A 19,882-nucleotide genomic window follows, 5' to 3' on the forward strand; every position below is an offset into this window, starting at 1 on the left:
CCTCCATGAAAGACATGACCACACCATAACACTACGATCTCTGAATTTTATTGTTGGCATTACATGCGCTGACAAATGACGTTCACCGGCCATCAGATTGCCACATTTCATACCATGATTTGTCACTCTACACAACATTTTTCCACTGTTCAATTGTCCAATGTTTATGCTCCTTACACCAAGCAAGGCGTAGTTTGGCAGTTATCAGTGTCATGTGTGGCTTATGAGCAGCTGCTCAACCATGAAATCCAAGTTTCCTCACCTCCCACCTAACTGCCATAGTACTTGCAGTGGATCCTGATGCAGTTTGGAATTCCTGTGTGGTGGTTCAGATAGATGTCTGCCTATTACACGTTACAACCCTCTTAACTGTTGGCAATATCTGTAAGTCAACAGACGAGGTCGGCCTGTACGCTTTTTTGCTGTATGTGCTCCTTCACATTTTCACTTCACTATCACATTGGAAACATTGAACCTAGGGATTTTTAGGAGAGTAGAAATCTCACATACAGACGTATGACACAAGTGAGACCCAATCACCTGACCCCCTTCATAGTCCATGAGTTCTGTGGAGCACCCCATTCTGTTCTCTCATGATGTCCAAGGACTACTGAGGTCGGTGATATGGAGTACCTGGCAGTAGGTAGTGCAGCACAATGCACCTAATATGAAAAACATTTGTTTTTGGTGATGTCCAGATTCTTTTTACCACATAGTGTACATCTTCACCTACCATCGAGATACATTCTGTTTCAATCTTAATAACCTCAGGTTGAGTTATCTGAAATTTATTGACATTACTGTCCACTACTGAAGTTCTACAATCCTATTCAAACTAACACTCATCCACACTGCCGTATACACTGGCAAGAACATCACTCACTGGTTGCATGCACTCTGCTTTATTGTCACTCAAGATTTCAACAGTCACATTAACACCTACCTGTTAATCAGAACTGCTCGCACTAGTTCACATTTATTCACAGTTTCATTTACACCTTCCTCATTTAACTCCTCTGTCTCAACTAAGAGCTCCTCCTTTTCACTATTTCCAATCATCAGTGACTCATCCACTATTTGCACACATTCTGTTCCACTATCCTTATCTGTATCAGTATATACACCTAAATTCTCTGTAACAACCTCCACCTTCTCACTATCAGCAGTATGGATTTGCTGTACTTCAAATACCAATTTTGACCACTAAGAAAGATATTTGATTTGCTTTCTTCAGTTGTGTGTATTTTTTCTTGGCATTCTTTCCTGTAATCTTCTATACATTTCCTGCTTCTCTAATTGGGTCTTTTATTGTGCCTAATTCCTTTTGTGTTACAGAATGTACAGTACTGGAAACACTTTTACTCAGAACATAACATGATCTACATTGTTCACCTACCTTGTTACTGCTATTTACATTAACGTTCTCCATAATTACAGTACAATTACTTACAAATGTCTCTATCCTGTGTCTTGCCGAAGTGCGAGCCCCAACTGGAGCAAATCCTAGATTAAATTATCTGATCCAAAGCTACCATCATTTCCCACATTTATGTCTCTACGTCTTCTCTTGCACCTTATATTTTCCTTGGGACCATTGTCCACCCAATTATTCCTAGGACCACCATTAGTCATTCCTGAATCTGCTCTATTCATTCTATTCACATGGTGGTCTTTATTTGAGTGGTTCCCATCTTCAAAGTTTCTCCCATTATCTTCACCTGTGGACCTCTTTTCTACTTTTCCCACATAGTTCAAAAAATTATTGATATTAGTTCTAGGAATAGGTAAAAGCAACACTCTAATTCTCTGTAGAAGTTTGTTTTCTAATCCCATAATCACTGACCCGCTCCCCTCTTCTTTATCTAAATACTTTAATCTGTTAATCCAAAATTGACTTAAACATTTAACAATCTCTCTCCTAGGATGATATCTAACACCACCCCAGAACTGACTTAAAATTCTCTGCTGCTCATCCTTAGAGCAATATTCACTCAAAAACTATTTTTGGAACTCTTCCCATGAACAACAAGATTCTGCAACTTCAGATGCTCAACCACAAGAATCAGTTTTCAAAACTCGTTATACAGTAGACATTTTCTCCTTATCATCCCAACTTTCAGGTAGATCATTAAATTCTTTAATAAAGTTAAGGGGCAGCACATCACCACATGGTTCAAAACTATTAAATTTCTTACAATTAGCAAAAGGAACTCCACTAGACACAGTACAAAAACCATACTTAATACTTTGCACCTTACTGACTTTCTTTTCAATTTCAACAAGCTTAGGCTTTCCAATGACAGCTGTACATTTATTTTCTATTTCTGTTTCAAATCTGCCCTCCATATCTGTTTTAAGCTGATCAGTTTGACTTTAAAGGTCATCTCTATTGTTATGACAAATTTCATTTTGCTATTTGTTAGTTACTTTTACACAAATTTTCAACAGATACCATTTTCTTTCCTCATACTTCTGAATTATATTTTTGTTATCAGCACAAGCATTGTTAACATCGATGTGATTCTGGAGTTTCTCCCGGTGTATTTGATAATCAAAATATCCACGGGTGTACTGCTGGTCTACAGTGTCCCACGGGCACAATATTTCGGCGATCATACATGTCGCCATCATCAGGTGAACTGACGGCCTGAGCTCCTGTGAACGTGCTGGCACGGAGATCCGTACGCTATGGCTGCTCAGAGGGAACTGGATTCAGTCGCGGCGGTGGCCAATTTAAATACTCTCCGCCTGCGGCGTGCTCCCTCCGCTGTCCGCGCCCTGCGCCATGGTCGCGCGGTGGAACAGATTGCGATGGCATCTGAGATGACGTCGATGTGATGGCTTGGTCCGCCGTGGTCGTCACAACTATACGTTTGCTCGATTTACTCTTGATTAACCCAATCGCTGGTTCCCAAGCCTTGCTAAGATTATAGCCACAGTCACGGTTTATGAGGTCGTCATTGGTGCGAATTTCGATGCCTCTCTAACAACGCTGCCCAGTATCTCGACGTCTGTACCAGAATCCTCATGCGTTCGTACTCCATAGCATGATTTTCCGACAAACAATGTTCAGCGACCGCCGACTTGCTCGGATACATCAGTCGAGTGTGCCTCTGGTGTTCGCGGCATCGATCCTCGACGGTACACATCGTCTGACCAATATACGACTTGTCACATTGGCACAGAATATGGTACACGCTGGCCTTCCTCAAACTGAGGTCATCTTTAGCGCTCCCCACCAGTGCACGAGTTTTATTGGGAGGACAAAACACAGTTCCTACCTGGTATTTCTTCAAAATGTGGGTGATTTTCACCGAGAGTGCGCCTGTATATGGAATAAACGCAGTGCCTACCTCCTCCCTCGTGATTTCATCCATCTCCACAGGTTGTGCTGTAGTGGTTGGGTGGAGAGCACGTTGAATCTGCCATTCTGAGTACCCATTTTTTCGAAATACAGTTCTCAGATGTTCCAATTCCTGGGGTAGACTCTGCATCAGAGATAGTGCGCGCCCTATGTACTAGAGTTTTAAGTACCCCATTCCTCTGTGAAGGGTGGTGGCAGCTGTCTGCATGCAAATACAGATCAGTGTGTGTTGTCTTCCGATACACCCCATGACCTAGGGTGCCGTCAGCCCTTCTCTTGACCAAGACGTCAAGGAAAGGTAATTTACCCTCTGTTTCAGTCTCCATAGTGAATTTTATGTTGGGGCGTATGGAGTTTAGATGTGTAAGGAAGTCAAGGAGTTTATCCATACCATGTGGCCAGATGACGAATGTGTCGTCCACGTAACGGAAAAAGCAAGTAGGTTTCCATTCGAATGACGACAGGGCTTCTTCCTCGAATTTCTCCATGTACAAATTCGCTACCACCGGTGAGAGTGGGCTACCCATGGCGACTCCCTCCGTTTGTTCGTAGTATTCTCCATTAAGAAGAAAATATGTGGAAGTCAAGACATGCCTAAAACGTTCAGTGGTCTTCTTGTCAAACTTTTGACTAATCAATTCTAGTGACTCTTGCAGGGGTACCCCCGTAAACAAGAAAATGACGTCAAAACTCACCATGATATCTGACTCATCCAACCTGAAGCTATCAAGGCGTTTAACAAAATCCACGGAATTACAGATGTGATGAGGGCATTTACCCATATAAGGACTTAATATTCCCGTCAGGTATTTGGTCAACAAATATGTAGGTGCCCTGATGTTGCTGACAATGGGGCGTAATGGTACCCCCTCTTTGTGAACCTTCGGGAGTCCATATAGCCTAGGCGGTACCGGACATTGGGGTAACAATTTCTTAGCGTCACCCTCCGGTAAATCTGCGTCCTTGAGAAGCGGCCTCATCTTGTTCTCCACCTTCTTTGTAGGGTCAACGCTAATCTTCTGGTAGGAATTTTCATTTAGCAGGCTCTTCATCTTATCAGTGTAATCCTTATGGGAGACAACAACTGTAGCATTGCCTTTGTCAGTTGGTAAGACAACAATTTCAGAGCCCTCCCTCAGGTCACGAATGGCCGCCCTCTCTTTACTGGTGATATTTGACTTCATCGGCTTGGATTTCATCAACACACGACAAGTTTCACGACGTATTTCCTCAGCTGATTCAGGCGGAAGTCTAGCTGCAACCTGTTCAACAGCACTAACAATTTCTGCGACCGGAGTGAACTTGGGGGTGGGAGTGAAGTTGAGATCTTTCTGCAAAACCGAGACCGCATCATCACTCAACACCATGCCACTCAGATTGATGACAGTCTTGCACAGAACCTGCAGAGATGGTTTGTTGAGGAGACGTGAGAACTTAGCTGTTTGACGTCCCATTGCCTTGTTATGGTTGGAATTTTGAAGAAACGCCGGATAGGAACTGTGTTTTGTCCTCCCAATAAAACTCGTGCACTGGTGGGGAGCGCCAAAGATGACCTCGGTTTGAGGAAGGCCGGCGTGTACCAGATTCCGTGTCAATGTGGCAAGTCGTATATTGGTCAGACGATGTGTACCGTCGAGGATCGGTGCCGTGATCACCAGAGGCACACTTGACTGATGTATCTGAGCAAGTCGGCTGTCGCTGAACATTGTTTGTCAGGAAAATCACGCTATGGAGTACGAACGCACGAGGATTCTGGTACAGACGTCGAGATACTGGGCAGCGTTGTTAGAGAGGCCATCGAAATTCGCACCAATGACGACCTCATAAACCGTGACTGTGGCTATAATCTTAGCAAGGCTTGGGAACCAGCAATTGGGTTAATCAAGAATAAATCGAGCAAATGTATAGTTGTGATGACCACAGCAGACAGAGCCATCACACCGACGTCATCTCAGATGCCATCGCAATCTGTTCCACCACGCGACCGTGGCACAGGGCGCGGACGGCGGAGGGAGCACGCCGTGGGCAGAGGGTATTTAAATCGGCTGCTGCCGCGACCGAATCCAGTTCCCTCTGAGCAACCATAGCGTATGGATCTCCGTGCCGGCACGTTCACAGGAGCTCAGTCTGTCGGTTCACCTGATGATGGCGACATGTATGATCGCCGAAATATTGTGCCCGTTGGACACTGTAGACTGGCAGTACACCCGTGGATATTTTGATTATTGTTAACATTATTCAGTTTAGCTTCTATGTCTTGTGCTACTTCATTTAATTTATTTTCAAAGTCAATTTTTACTGTTTCAGTTTTCCTATCCAAATTCATAAGATTAGTTTAATCACATTAAGGTTTTTCTTAGTGTCTTCCATTTCAATCTTTAACTTACTAATTTCTTTTTAAAATTATTTTTTAGTGTCACCACTACTTGTATCTATTTTTGAATTTACTAATAGTATTTTTAGCTCAGTTAATTTTTGAATTTCGCTCTCTCATTAACTTCAACATTTTGGAATGAAAATTCCCATTTACTGGCTCTTTATTGCACTCACTACTCCCCTCATGCAATTTTTGTTCGACATTAACTTGTTCAGCCAATTCAGAACTGTTTACTTCCTCATTCACACTACAGTGAGCAGTGAGTGGAGATCTGTCATCCAGTTTGTCACACAAAGATAAGCCTAGCCTGGATTTATGTCCATTATTGTCTTCAGGTTCAGTTTTTAATTATTACTTTATGTCTACCCACCAAGTGAAATTGCTCCATTCTCTCCATCAGAACACTATTTTTCTCATGTCCATTCACAATATTCACTCCGTGTCCATCAACATCTAAAACACTGTCAAATATCTCACTGTCACATATTTTAATGAATAATTACAATGTCAATTTACCCCGATGGTGAGTGATTTGAAATCAGCTGAACTCGCGCTGTTGTCATAAACTTGTGTGTTGATTGGGTGCTGTACAGTATGAAGTCAACATTGATGATGTCAGGCAGTTCTGCATTTTTAATTGGTCAAATCAATCTCACAGTGGCACCCACTTCTAGTTGATTTAGGTGGGGTGGATAGACACACATAACAGCATAGGGATATAAGTAGCTTTGAAGCTACCTCTCTTTTGCTAGTATAAGTACACACTCTGAGGCACAACCACGACATCCAACATACCCACCTACAGCTGTTGAGCGGTATGTTTGGTTGTCTGCATGATAATATCTGCTTACACTAGAAGAAGAGCTCCCTCATGTCCTTGCCGAACTTTTCTTCCCTCCTCATCTCTTCTATCTATTCTCTACCACTCCAGTTAATCCTCACTCAAGATTACTCTTTTTCTCTGGCTGATTATTAAAATCTGATTCATGCAGTCCTTTCAGAAACATCTGAAACCTATGACAAGGTGTTATTATTCAGTTATTATTCAACCAATGTTCCTCCCTTTCTCAACATAATGAGTGAATGTAGGCAGGTAAATTTACAAGGATTTAGTTTTCATTGTGATTTCTTTAACTCATTTGAACAAATTATACTATGTCAAATAATTAGATGGTGGTATACTTGATAATTACAGACTTTCTATCCTATTTGTCAGTTTTTGTCCATAAAGTAATGCTATTATTACTCTCAAGTTAGTACTTCCACCACACTGTATCTAAATATATTTTGATTTATGGTACACTAGTTATAAATTGTAAGCACTCTGATTGAACTGTCTAGTTATTTTAGCCTTTTTATGTATGATAGAAATTACTTTATCTTGCATGCTAACTCAAAGCACCTAAAATTGAAAGATATTTCTATTCTTCATTATGTGCATGTTTCTGCATCTCTCCAACATCATAGAAATATATTATGCAGTTTTCCATAAATGTCTCCCATCAGCAAAACGATAAATTTTCTTTTTGTGAAATATATAACTGTCTCAGTTCTGAAGTAACTCTACTTACGCAGAATCTTACAGAAAGTTTCATTTGTTTTTTGCAGCATCCACCTCCTCTCAAACTGGAAAGTGAGGAGACTCAAAACCTTGAATGCAGCCGTTTAGAGATACACACTCCGGAGAGAGATCGTGAAAGAGAGAGAGAAAGAGACAGGGAAAGGGATAGACTTGACTTCTGTAACAGCACTGAATCTGTCAATCTTCCACCACCACCACCACCGCCAGTAAGTAGATTATTAAACTTGCTTGGAAACATTAATATTTTCTTTCCTTTATTTTTATTTATATTTGAATTTACATGTTCTGTTTCAGGATGCATCACTAGATAATTCTAGTTTCCCACCACTCTCATCTGTTTCTGCACTGTCTTTAACTCCACCACACAGTAAGTGCATATTATTCTTTTCAAGCTGCAATAAATATATTAGTTCTAGTGGCAGATTGTTACAAATTTTCTCATTTTGAAATCAAATCCTATTGTAAAGTGTCATCTTTCACAAAACTTTGTAATGAAATGATATACAGCTCTTTCTGAAATATCTGCTCTGAAAATTCAATTGTGCCCTTGATAAGATGAATTAAAATAAACATTTCATGATTTTATCAGTCCAGAAGCAAAGTCAGAGAACAAATTTCCTGATAATAAGTATTTCATTTGTCAAATAAGTTAAAAACAACCTAACTTCTCAACAAAAATAGCAAAGCATGATGCAAACTCTCAAAATTTATGTCTCTTTACCAGTTCAGGTGGTAATCAGTAATGAAAATGTCTATGCAACAAATATCCCAATTTTAAAACTAATACCTAAAAATTCATCTAAAGTTTCCAAAGCATGTTTAAATTGTTTTAACTGCCACACAAACAATAAACAGATTTGTTTTGAATTTTTTGGCACATTAATTTCAAACACAGTTCAGTTGTTCCATTCTTTACCTTAAGTCCCATATCAGTATCTTTACTCCATTGGCATTGTGATTTTATTGTTTATATACACTTATTGTCTTTTCACAGGCATGTTATTTTACTGTATCCTTTACTTAGTTTTTCTTCTTGTTTCCAATATTGCTCTTTGCAAGCAATGTTAGGATTTTTCTTCTCAGTTTTAATTATAAAATTTGTCTTTTGAGCCCTTCTCATATAAAGAATAAGAAGAAGTAAATAAAAGAATCAGCAGCATGTTGATCTCTCCTGTTTCTGTCTTAGAACCAATTCATCAACCACTTACGGACATACATATAGTCAGGTGTAGAATCCAAACCATGGAACAATTAATTTTACATGCACATACACACACTTTCATTGTTAGATAAATAAAATCTGCATCTTATTTTACAGACAAGAAAATATTTTCCTTCTCTTCTACACATGAATGTGTTAAGCCTCAACTTTCTTTTGTATTACCTATCTTCCTGATTTTTATGATGGAGAGTCTGCCTGTGTATTACACAAGTTAGCGCTTAAACAACTATCTGTTCATGTGTGCGTGCGTGCATGTGCGTGCGTGCGTGTGTGTGTGTGTGTGTGTGTGGCCATGTGCGTGCACATGGGTTTGTGCACACCTTTCTTCTGTTCCATATAATATTCATATTCCATTTTCACTTCCACATTTTGAATTTTCCTTAGTGATTTATCAGTATGTGTAATAATTATATACGGTGTGAAGCGAAATTCATGCACTTAGGCTTCGCAGCTTGACTCCCCCCAAGCCAGTGATATAAAAATGTCTCTCACAAAATTGCGTTCAGCAAGTACATCCAGCAGAAAAAGGACGTTAAAGAGTGGCAATCTGGCAACACTGTAACCACATGCATGTTAACTACCTCCGTCAGTACACATTAGTCGTGCTGTACAGTTGGTGCAGTGGATATAGTTTTGGGTTAGCATGCAGGAGATCGATGGTTCGATCCTGGGTTGAGGTATATGTTTTTTATTTGGTAAATGTAGTCCTGGCAGTACAGTATCTGGCATCTCAATCATCAACAGCGATTGCAGTGGGTGTTTTAGAAAACATACTACAGTCGTAGAAATGGAGGATTGGTCAGCTTTGAAAGAAGCCCTTTCCACTTCGTGGGTGTGAATTTATGTTTTCTTTGTACCCTCCTCCAATGGTCCCATGGATTAGTACCAACTATTATTCTTGCCTCGTTCAGCTCCACTGCATTTTGTTAGGGCCTTATGTTACCAGTAGGACAAGCAACGTGCTTTGTGAATAATGTCCAAACTCTGTTACTATTTGTACACGTTATCATCATGGTCCCACTAATTATGCCTTTCAACATTGAGTCTGGTAACCACATACTGTTTAGCATGTATCTTGATGCATTATTATTATTATTGTAATTGTTATTCTATCAATGGGATAGTGAAAAGATCACATTTATTACCATTAGCGAAACAGTGTAATTTGAAACCAAACCAAACATTTCACAATTAGCAGTGTTGGGATGAATCATGCAGAGCAGTATCTGTCAGAGGGGTAATGCACTTTAGGTGGAACAGTGCATAGGACTGACAGCTTGTTTATACTGTATGCACTGTCCACCAGACAGGGACTTGTTGCGAGTGGAGTAATGCGCCCATGACAGACTCCAGCGTACTTGTGCACACATATCAAATTTTCTCATTGTAAACCTCTAAACCATGTGGCAGATGTGTGGCATACACAAACGATGAATATGTGGATATGCTTCTGGTCCTTGGTGCATCTGATAACTTGGCTGGTGTTGCCACCCATAAATATGCTGTTAGATGTCCTCATCAACGCCATCCAGATAAAAGTGTGTTTCGTCATCTGGAGTTGCGCCTTTGGGAGTCAGATTCTCTCCTTCCACCATCATGTGACAGTGGTCGTCCACAGACTCATTATACTCCAACTACTGAGGAAGCTATTGTGGAGGTCATACACCAAGAACCTCAGTAAGTACATGTAACATAGCAAGGCAGCGGCGTGTCTCACAAGGCATGGTCATTAACATGATGCACGAGCATGGGCTGGACCCCCATCATTATGCTTTCACGCAACACCTACATCCTGCAGATTGTCATCAGTGGACACAAATCTGTGAATGGTTCCAACAACAACTGGAAGCCAACAGTGACTTCATGAACACCGTAATATGGTCAGATGAAGCAGCATTCACTCATGAGGGTGTCTTCAATATGCACAATGCCCACCATTGGTGTGAGGTTAACCCGCACATCACCCATAACTGTTGATATCAAGTTCACTTTGGTATCAACATCTGGGCCAGAATATTGGGCGACAGGTGTCTGGGTCCCTACTTGTTGCCTGACGGGTTGACTGATCAGCCTGATGTGCTGGCAGATGTTCCACTACATATTTGGCAGAGGATTTCGTTCCAACATGATGGTGCACCTCCACACTCTGGAATTAATGTGCAACAGTATTTGGACAAAACATTTCCAGGGAAATGGCTTGGACATGGAGGTCCAATTGTATGGCCACTGCGTTCACCTGGATTTCTTCCCGTGGGGACACCTGAAGGAGCTCGTGTTCTCTACTCCACCAATGAATGTGAAAGAATTGGTAGCATGTGTTCATGCTACTCTTGTTACTGTGTATGCAGCTTTGCTGTGAAGGGTCCAGTGCTGTGTAATCTGGTGGGTTGCACATAGTTTGGATGTACAGGGAGGTCACTTTGAGCATCTGTTGTTTTGGTTACAATGTATTCTGTTGTGAAGGTCATGCAATCATTAATATGGACACTTTTATTGTCACTGGTTGTTAATGTGAAACATCTTAGTGCTCATATTATATGTAGTATAAATAACAAGTACTGTGCTATCATTTTTAGCATCTCAAAATTGATATTGTTTTTGTAGTTATTCTGTCCTGTGAAGGTCATTTGTTTCGACTGTCTATTTCTTATTTGTCTAACCACATATTTGTTATGTTCAGCATTACAAAATGCTGTAAATTTATACATGTGACCTAAGAAATAGTGTATATTACAGTATGAAAAAAAAAAGCACCACAACCCAGGATCGAACCATCGACCTCCTACACGCTAACCCAAAATTCTATCCATTGCACCAACTCTACTGCACAGCTGAAATGTGCTAACAGAGGTAGTTACCACACACATGGTTACAGTGTTGCCAGATTGCCACTCTTTAACGTCCTTTTTCTGCCAGATGTACTCACCAGACAAAATTTTGTGACAGACATTTTTTTATCACTAGCATTTGAGGGTTTGGTCTGCAAATCCTGAGTGTGCAAATTTCACTTCACCCTGTATAACATGGTTTTTGGCAGATTTTTAAAATGTTAAGAGGATTGGCCTTTAATATTTCAGTAATTATGATCATCAACATGTTATGTACATTTTACACATTATTTGCACGTTGTAAAGCAATATACAACTAACCCACCTTTACATCTTTTGCCTTCCAGTGTTTTCTCTTGATTCTCAACTTGGTTTCTTTCCTGGGATTGAAAGTTGCCGGACACCTCTGTTGAATGATATTCCAGAACAGAGGACGGAAAACCACCATATAATGGGCAAAAGGAAGAGCAAATACCTGTGTAAGTAATGACTATCATGTTTCTTGTATTTGTGTAGCTATAATGTATAACTTCATACTGATATCTTCCCTCTTGCTCTCTGTCTGTCTCTCCTTCTCATGTAAAGAATAATAAGAAGAAATAAAAGAATCAGCAGCATGTGATATCACCTCTTTCTGTCTTAGAACTGATTTGTCAACCAGTTATAGGTATACATATAGTCAGTTGTAGAATCCAAACCATGGAACAATTAATTTTATGCACACATACACACACTCACAAGATTTGGCATAGGAGAGCATCACCTTAAGTAAAAGGACTTTAATTGCAAACTTTCAGATTACTAATTGTTACATGTAATCAAAGTGGTAAGTTGCTATGTAATGAAAACTCCAGTTTATGGTACTCAAAGCTTTTGTTAGTGAGTGCTCATGACAAATGGTCAATGTAATGTTGGAAATAACTGAAACAAATAAATATTCAGAGAGGAAATAATGCTACTCAGAGAGCCCATTTTTTAAATAGTGGAAACGTTGCGTTTAATCCTTAAGATGAAATGTGATCACTTACAAAATAAAATAGCCTTGCAATGAGACTCTGTGAACTACCTCAGTTGCTGTTGTCATTTAGTGCTTTCTGAGATCAGTTCTGAACTTTTATGGGCTGCTGCAGATTGCACAAGGTCAGGTAAGTGTGATATTTGGGCAAAAGCTTGAGTTCATATGATTTCTTTCAACAATTCTACTCTTCAGGTACTTAGTTCTTCCTTTCCTATTTCTACACACATTATGTGTGTGCACAATCATGAAGATAAACTTCTCATGCTGCTACTTCTGCAACTAACAAAGCTAGTCTTAAGTCTGATAGCCTCATGTTGGGACCACAGAGAGGTTTTTATGATCTGTTAAACACAGTGCTACGTCGAACTATCACATATGCTTTTACATTTTGTTCATTAAATAGATAATAGAATGACTGTTGAGAGCTGAAAATCACTGGAGAAAATCTGGACTCATGTGTAAAACGGACTGGCAGTTTTTGGTGGACTTTACATTAATTTTCATTCCTATTCTGAACATATTTTGCCCTTCCTTCATTCTATCTTCAACGTACAGGTTAATTAAAATTTCCTTGACTGTACCTGAATTCAAAGCTGTTTTTCAACATATTCCACTTTTATTATTCTTAATAGTTATTTCAGGTTTTGTAAATTATGTATCCTCTGATGTACTTTATTCCTATTCTCATCATAAATATGTCGGTGCTGGAATTACTGACAGTTTTTCTAAGGCCTGCAAATTTTATCTCATATCCAAATGTGCCTAAATTCTCTGTGAAAGTGGAAACTGCTGTCAGCATGCCTCATATTTTCTAAAGACAAACTGATTACCAACAAGCACTTCTTCAAATTTTCTTTCTGTCTGTCTGGCCAATTCACCAGAATGAATAAATTAAGCTTATTATGTATAGTTCTCATAATTATCTCCTAATGCCTACTGTGGTCCTTAATGATAATGCTTTTCTGCGAATCTGTCTAGTTTCACCAAACTGAACCCCAGAATTTCTCAGAAACGATAACAAAGTGAGGTGGTGTAGTGGTTAGGAAACAAGATTCTCATTCAGGAGGACAATGGTTCAAATATGGATCCAGCCACCCAATCTTAGATTTCCTTGATTTCTCTAAAAGACTTCATGCCAATCAATGCTGTTATTGTTCCTTTGCAAGGAGTGTACCCTTTTTCCTTCCCCATGTTAAAAAAAAAAAAAAAAAAAAAAAAAAAAGGACTGTCCCTAATGAACTTGTGGCCAACAGGACATTAAACACTGGTCTTTTCTCCTTTCTTCAAAAACTATCTTTTTGAAGCATATTAACAATGCCTTTTCTTATTTGAAATCAGATGTTAACATATTCTTTAAAAGTGAGACTACACTATGTAAAGGAAAGTTGCTACTAACCAGATAGCGGAGTTGCTACTAACCATATAGCGGAGATGCTAGGTCACAGATAGGCACAACAAAAACACTGTCACAAATAAAACTTTCGGACATTAAGGCATTATTCAACAATAGGTGCCACACACACACACACACACACACACACACACACACACACGTTACTGCAGTCTCAGGCAACTGAAAACACACTGTGAGCATCAGCACCATTCCATGATAGGAATGGTGACTGTGTGGGGGTAAGGAGGAGACTGGGGTAGGGAGGGGAGGGATAGTATGGTGGGGAGGGTGGACAGTGAAGTGCTGCAGGTTAGATCGAGGGAAGGGAAGAAGTAGGGAGGATGGGGGGAAGTAGTGGAAGAGGAGAAAAGTAAAAAGACTGCGTGTGATGGTGGAATGATGGATGTATAGTGCTAGAATGGAAACAGGGAAGCAGCTGGATGGGTGGGGATGGTGACTAATGGAGGTTGAGGCCAGGAGGATTACAGGAACATAGGATGTATTGCAGGGAAAGTTCCCACCTGCACAATTCAGAAAAGCTGGTGTTGGTGGGAAGGATCCATATGGCACAGGCTGTGAAGCAGTCATTGAACTGAGGGATGTTAAGTTTGGCAGAATGTTCAGCAACAGGGTGGTCCACTTGTTACTTGGCTGAAGTTTGGCGGTGGCCATTTATGTGGACAGATGGCTTGTTGGTTGCCATGCCCACAGAGAATGTAGCACAGTGGTTGCAGGTTAGCTTGTAGATCACATGACTGGTATCACAAGTAGCCCTATCTTTAATGGGATGGGTGACATTCGTGACCGAACTGGAGTAGGTGGTGTTGGGAGGGTGTATGGGACAGGTCCTGCATCTAGGTCTATTACAGGGGTATGCCTCCAAGGCAAAGGGTTGGGAGCAAGGATTGTGTAAGGATGGATGAGTATATTGTGTAGGTTCGGTGGATGGCAGAATACCACTGTGGGAGGGGTGCGAAGGATAGTGGGCAGAAGCACAACGAGAGGTAGTGGACAATGTAATTCATTTGCTCCAGTCCTGGGTGGTACAGGGTTACAAGGGGAATGCTCCTCTGTGGCCGGATGGTGGGACTTTGGGAGATGGTGGAAGACTGGAAAGACTGTTGAAATGTTGTACATGTTCTACACATCTAGATACTGTGGTATTTTGTTATTAATGAGCCCACCTCAAGAAGCTAACATGGTCTGAGATCACTTTCAACAATATGTGAACATAGTTCACAGTGATTTACTACATCATGTTGCTATTTGCAAGGACTGATGCAGTGACACTGTATTTTGCTGTCCATTCCATTATGTTGTTAGAAAAAGGTAAGGATAATCCATCTAAAGTTGCTCAGGGATGATATTTCCCAGTCTTGTGTGTACCTTGGATTATTTTAAGGCTTGTCAACAGTCATAAAATCACATGCTGAAACAGTCCATCACGATATTCCATTCAACACAGAGACTGACCAGGTTTTATTCTATCAATAACATGCACTACCAAACACCCTGGTAAATCACATAGCTTAGGCCTTTATTAAAGAGGTAAACTAATTCAATAGTATCTCCAGATGAGGACTGCTATTAAGAAGTTAGCATGTGTAATATGAACAGCTGAATGTGATTAGGTCAGGCTATTACAGAGAAAATTATAGAACCCACCAGGAGAGCAGCACAGGCTGCAGTTAGATGCAGAAGATAATTATTCAGTTAGTTGGTTGGGAGATATCATTAAGTACCACAGAAGTAAGAGGTGTAAAAAACATATGAACTATAATAACTAAAAGCTCCATGCACACAAAAAATTACTATTAACAAGAGAGTGGCAATATTCATTTATGACTGTAATGAAACCATCATGAACCATGATGCTAAACGTTTGCACAGTGACCACAAATTGTGGTAACACAGTAGAGTGACCATGGGTCAGTGGGCAGGGGGGTTGCAAGAATCTTTGAGGTACTGCCTAGATTTCAAATTTCAACAGTCTTCATAAATCACAAAAGAAGGAACATATTAGGAAATGTTTACTAAACAACTACATAAGCACCAATGCTGACTACAGACCGTAATGATCTACAAATAAGGCCTCAGATAAGAGATGGTTCAACCTAAGAAAGCAGGAGAAATATATAAACTACATTAAGAAGAGGTATATAAACAGTTCACTAAATGGAGAAAGTAGCTACAGTTTTCAGTGTCTGGGTTGCTAAGCTGAAACTTAGATAGTTTAGTACATGATTAATGGTATGTAACACGACAGAAAATATTACATGTGTGCAAACACTATTGCCATAAGACATGGGGTCAGTCTGGACACCGAAAAAGACCACAGATAATTAATGAAATGAAAATATTCATAAGCACACATAATATGAAGAAATGCCACGGCATAAGCACGCACGCACGCACGCGCGCGCGCACACACACACACACACACACACACACACATACACAACTCACACACGACTGCAATCTCAGGCAACTGAAACTACACTGTGAGCAGCAGCACCAGTGCATGATGGGAGTGGCAAATGGGTGAGGTTGATGAGGAGGCTGGGGCGGGGAGGAGGAGGGATAGTATGGTGGTGGTGGTGGTGGTGGTGTTGGTGGTGGTGGTGGACAGTGAAGTGCTGCATATTAGATCGAGGGAAGGGGAGAAGTGGGAGGGGGGGGGGGGGGGTAGTAGAAATGGAGAAAAGTAGAAAGACTGGGTGTGATGTGATGATGGAATGATGGCTGTGTAGTGCTAGAATGGGAACATGGATGGGGCTGGATGGGTAAGGACAGTGTGTGTGTGTGTGTGTGTGTGTGTGTGTGTGTGTGCGCGTGCGTGCGTGCTTATGCCGTGGCATTTCTTCATATTATGTGTGCTTATGCATATTTTCATTTCATTAATTATCTGTGGTCTTTTTCGGTGTCCAGACTGACCCCATGTCTTATGGCAATAGTGTTTGCACACATGTAATATTTTCTGTCGTGTTACATACCATTAATCATGTACTAAACTATCTAAGTTTCAGCTTAGCAACCCAGACACTGAAAACTGTAGCTACTTTCTCCATTTAGTGAACTGTTTATATACCTCTTCTTAATGTAGTTTATATATTTCTCCTGCTTTCTTAGGTTGAACCATCTCTTATCTGAGGCCTTATTTGTAGATCATTACGGTCTGTAGTCAGCATTGGTGCTTATGTAGTTGTTTAGTAAACATTTCCTAATATGTTCCTTCTTTTGTGATTTATGAAGACTGTTGAAATTTGAAATCTAGGCAGTACCTCAAAGATTCTTGCAACCCCCCTGCCCACTGACCCATGGTCACTCTACTGTGTTACCACAATTTGTGGTCACTGTGCAAACGTTTAGCATCATGGTTCATGATGGTTTCATTACAGTCATAAATGAATATTGCCACTCTCTTGTTAATAGTAATTTTTTGTGTGCATGGAGCTTTTAGTTATTATAGTTCATATGTTTTTTACACCTCTTACTTCTGTGGTACTTAATGATATCTCCCAACCAACTAACTGAATAATTATCTTCTGCATCTAACTGCAGCCTGTGCTGCTCTCCTGGTGGGTTCTATAATTTTCTCTGTAATAGCCTGACCTAATCACATTCAGCTGTTCATATTACACATGCTAACTTCTTAATAGCAGTCCTCATCTGGAGATACTATTGAATTAGTTTACCTCTTTAATAAAGGCCTAAGCTATGTGATTTACCAGGGTGTTTGGTAGTGCATGTTATTGATAGAATAAAACCTGGTCAGTCTCTGTGTTGAATGGAATATCGTGATGGACTGTTTCAGCATGTGATTTTATGACTGTTGACAAGCCTTAAAATAATCCAAGGTACACACAAGACTGGGAAATATCATCCCTGAGCAACTTTAGATGGATTATCCTTACCTTTTTCTAACAACATAATGGAATGGACAGCAAAATACAGTGTCACTGCATCAGTCCTTGCAAATAGCAACATGATGTAGTAAATCACTGTGAACTATGTTCACATATTGTTGAAAGTGATCTCAGACCATGTTAGCTTCTTGAGGTGGGCTCATTAATAACAAAATACCACAGTATCTAGATGCGTAGAACATATACAACATTTCAACATCATGATGGTAGAGTGTTGATGCAGATCTTAATTCGTAATTCGTTTACACACACACACACACACACACACACACACACACACACAGAGAGAGAGAGAGAGAGAGAGAGAGAGAGAGAGAGAGAGAGAGAGAGAGAGAGAGGGGGGGGGGTCTTTTCCCATGTCGTTTAATTTGGTCCTAGAAAAAGTGAAAAATGGAAGATAAGACCCTCCAACTTTTGTTTTGGTGTATGCTTTGTTATTAGTATTTTTCTTTTATTTCATACATGAAAATACTCATGATTTAATGGAGAAATTACTCACATGTCATTGCTAACATGTTCTCGGGATCTAAATCATACTGAACATACATAGGATTCACTTATTGGCTGAAAATAGAACAGCATCTTTTGTGTCTACTAGAGCATTTAGAGTGATAAAGAAAAATAGATTTAAAGTAGTTATCAAGATAATCATGTGAAACATGCTAAGATAGCCAGTGATTTTACTGAATAAAAGGATTGTACTTTCTCCATAGTTAAACAAATCTTTAATAATCTCGTGTTTCTGAATTCTTGTTTCAAAGAGTAAAGCTTGCAATGAATGGCACCAAACTCTTTATAATCATAAAGGTGTTAATGTTGTTGTGCATGTTATTTAACTGTAAAAAAATGTGCTTTGATACTTATTCATTAATTTAGTACAATAATGTCTGTTGTGTGTACATTCAGTGGGCCGACCAAAAGGGCAGCACAGTGCTCCTAGAGGTGGACCACCACGCTCTTGGACGAATGCTGAATTAACTGAAGCACTGCAACATGTATGGAACAAGAAAATGACAACATCTCAAGCTTCCAGAATTTTTGGAATTCCTTATAACAGTTTGCTGATGTATGTTCGTGGAAAATATGGAAAATCGTTGAAACTGGAACAACTCAAGAAAGATTGCCTTGGTGGGCCAACTGGTCCCTTGGAACTCTTAGGACTTGGACCTATGGGACCAAGCCATGGAAACAACAACAACAATAATAATAACAACAATAATGCTTCTGGTAAGTCCAACAACCCAGAAGACATGTTGGGACCTCCAGTCTCAGAGCATGACTTGGTTTCAATAGGACCAAGTTTTAACCCATACACAGCTGCAAATTTCTACCCTGATTTTGCAGCATCATTTCCTGTACCTGTCAGCATGATACATCTCCTCCCTCAGTCAGAAAAGAACCGCGAATTGTTTGGCCCATCAATGCCCCTTCCCTTGGACATCACAGCTGCAAATAGGGAGGATGACTGCAAAAGTGGTAGTGGACGCAAATCAAGGGAGAACAATAATAGTAACGTTGATGAAGAACATGAAGTGATGCAACAACCACCACCGCCAAGAGAGGACACTGCACAACTTGTGGAACAGAATGGTCAAAACTAAGAATCTTAGGTAGTGACTGAGTGCTCCCATGACCATTTTACTGTTTTTCGTAGGGCAGTCATTTCAAGATATGTTTCCTGGATGCGAAACTGAGACCATCACATTTTTGTACAGAATGCTGTGTGTCTTGAAATTACTGTAGATGTTGAAGTACATTTTCTGCTTAAATGGAATTAATCTATGAGCCTACCTCACAACCTGGAGGTCTCTGCATTTGACTGAAATCCAGCTTATTCACAGCCACAATAAACTTGGGTGCTGAAAAGAAATGGTGTGCATAAGAGGTGCAGAAATATTGTGATGGGTTTGGTGCAACATGAAACACTTTGATAGATTTTTGTCTTTCTCTTGTGCTTTCTATATATATGTTAGGAAGTACACACAATCAGACAAAAAGATAGAAAATGTGTCAACATGAAATTGTCATGTTCCAAGGTTGATTGTTTACTTTACAAGACTGACTTCAAATGCCAATGTTCCAAGTAACTTATATTTAATTATAATTAATACATCCTAATTAAGTTAATTCATAATAACAGAAACAACAGTTCCTGCAGAGATTTATACCAAA

The 19,882-nt window shown here is 40.0% G+C and overlaps 1 protein-coding gene across 1 annotated transcript in view; it reads left to right on the forward strand.

Annotated features, from left to right (window-relative positions):
- Nucleotides 1–19,425, forward strand: part of LOC126235386 (protein jim lovell-like) — an 844,450-nt gene extending 825,025 nt beyond the window's left edge. The window contains exons 8-11 of the mRNA XM_049944108.1: nt 7,350–7,529; nt 7,618–7,690; nt 11,721–11,840; nt 18,617–19,425. Coding sequence (XP_049800065.1) covers nt 7,350–7,529; nt 7,618–7,690; nt 11,721–11,840; nt 18,617–19,311 — 1,068 coding nt within the window. The 3' untranslated portion in view covers nt 19,312–19,425. The remainder of the gene's footprint in view (nt 1–7,349; nt 7,530–7,617; nt 7,691–11,720; nt 11,841–18,616) is intronic.
- The last annotated feature ends 457 nt before the right edge of the window (nt 19,426–19,882 follow it).

Source organism: Schistocerca nitens, chromosome 2 (assembly GCF_023898315.1).
Source record: "Schistocerca nitens isolate TAMUIC-IGC-003100 chromosome 2, iqSchNite1.1, whole genome shotgun sequence".
In the NCBI taxonomy this organism is placed as follows: domain Eukaryota; kingdom Metazoa; phylum Arthropoda; class Insecta; order Orthoptera; family Acrididae; genus Schistocerca; species Schistocerca nitens.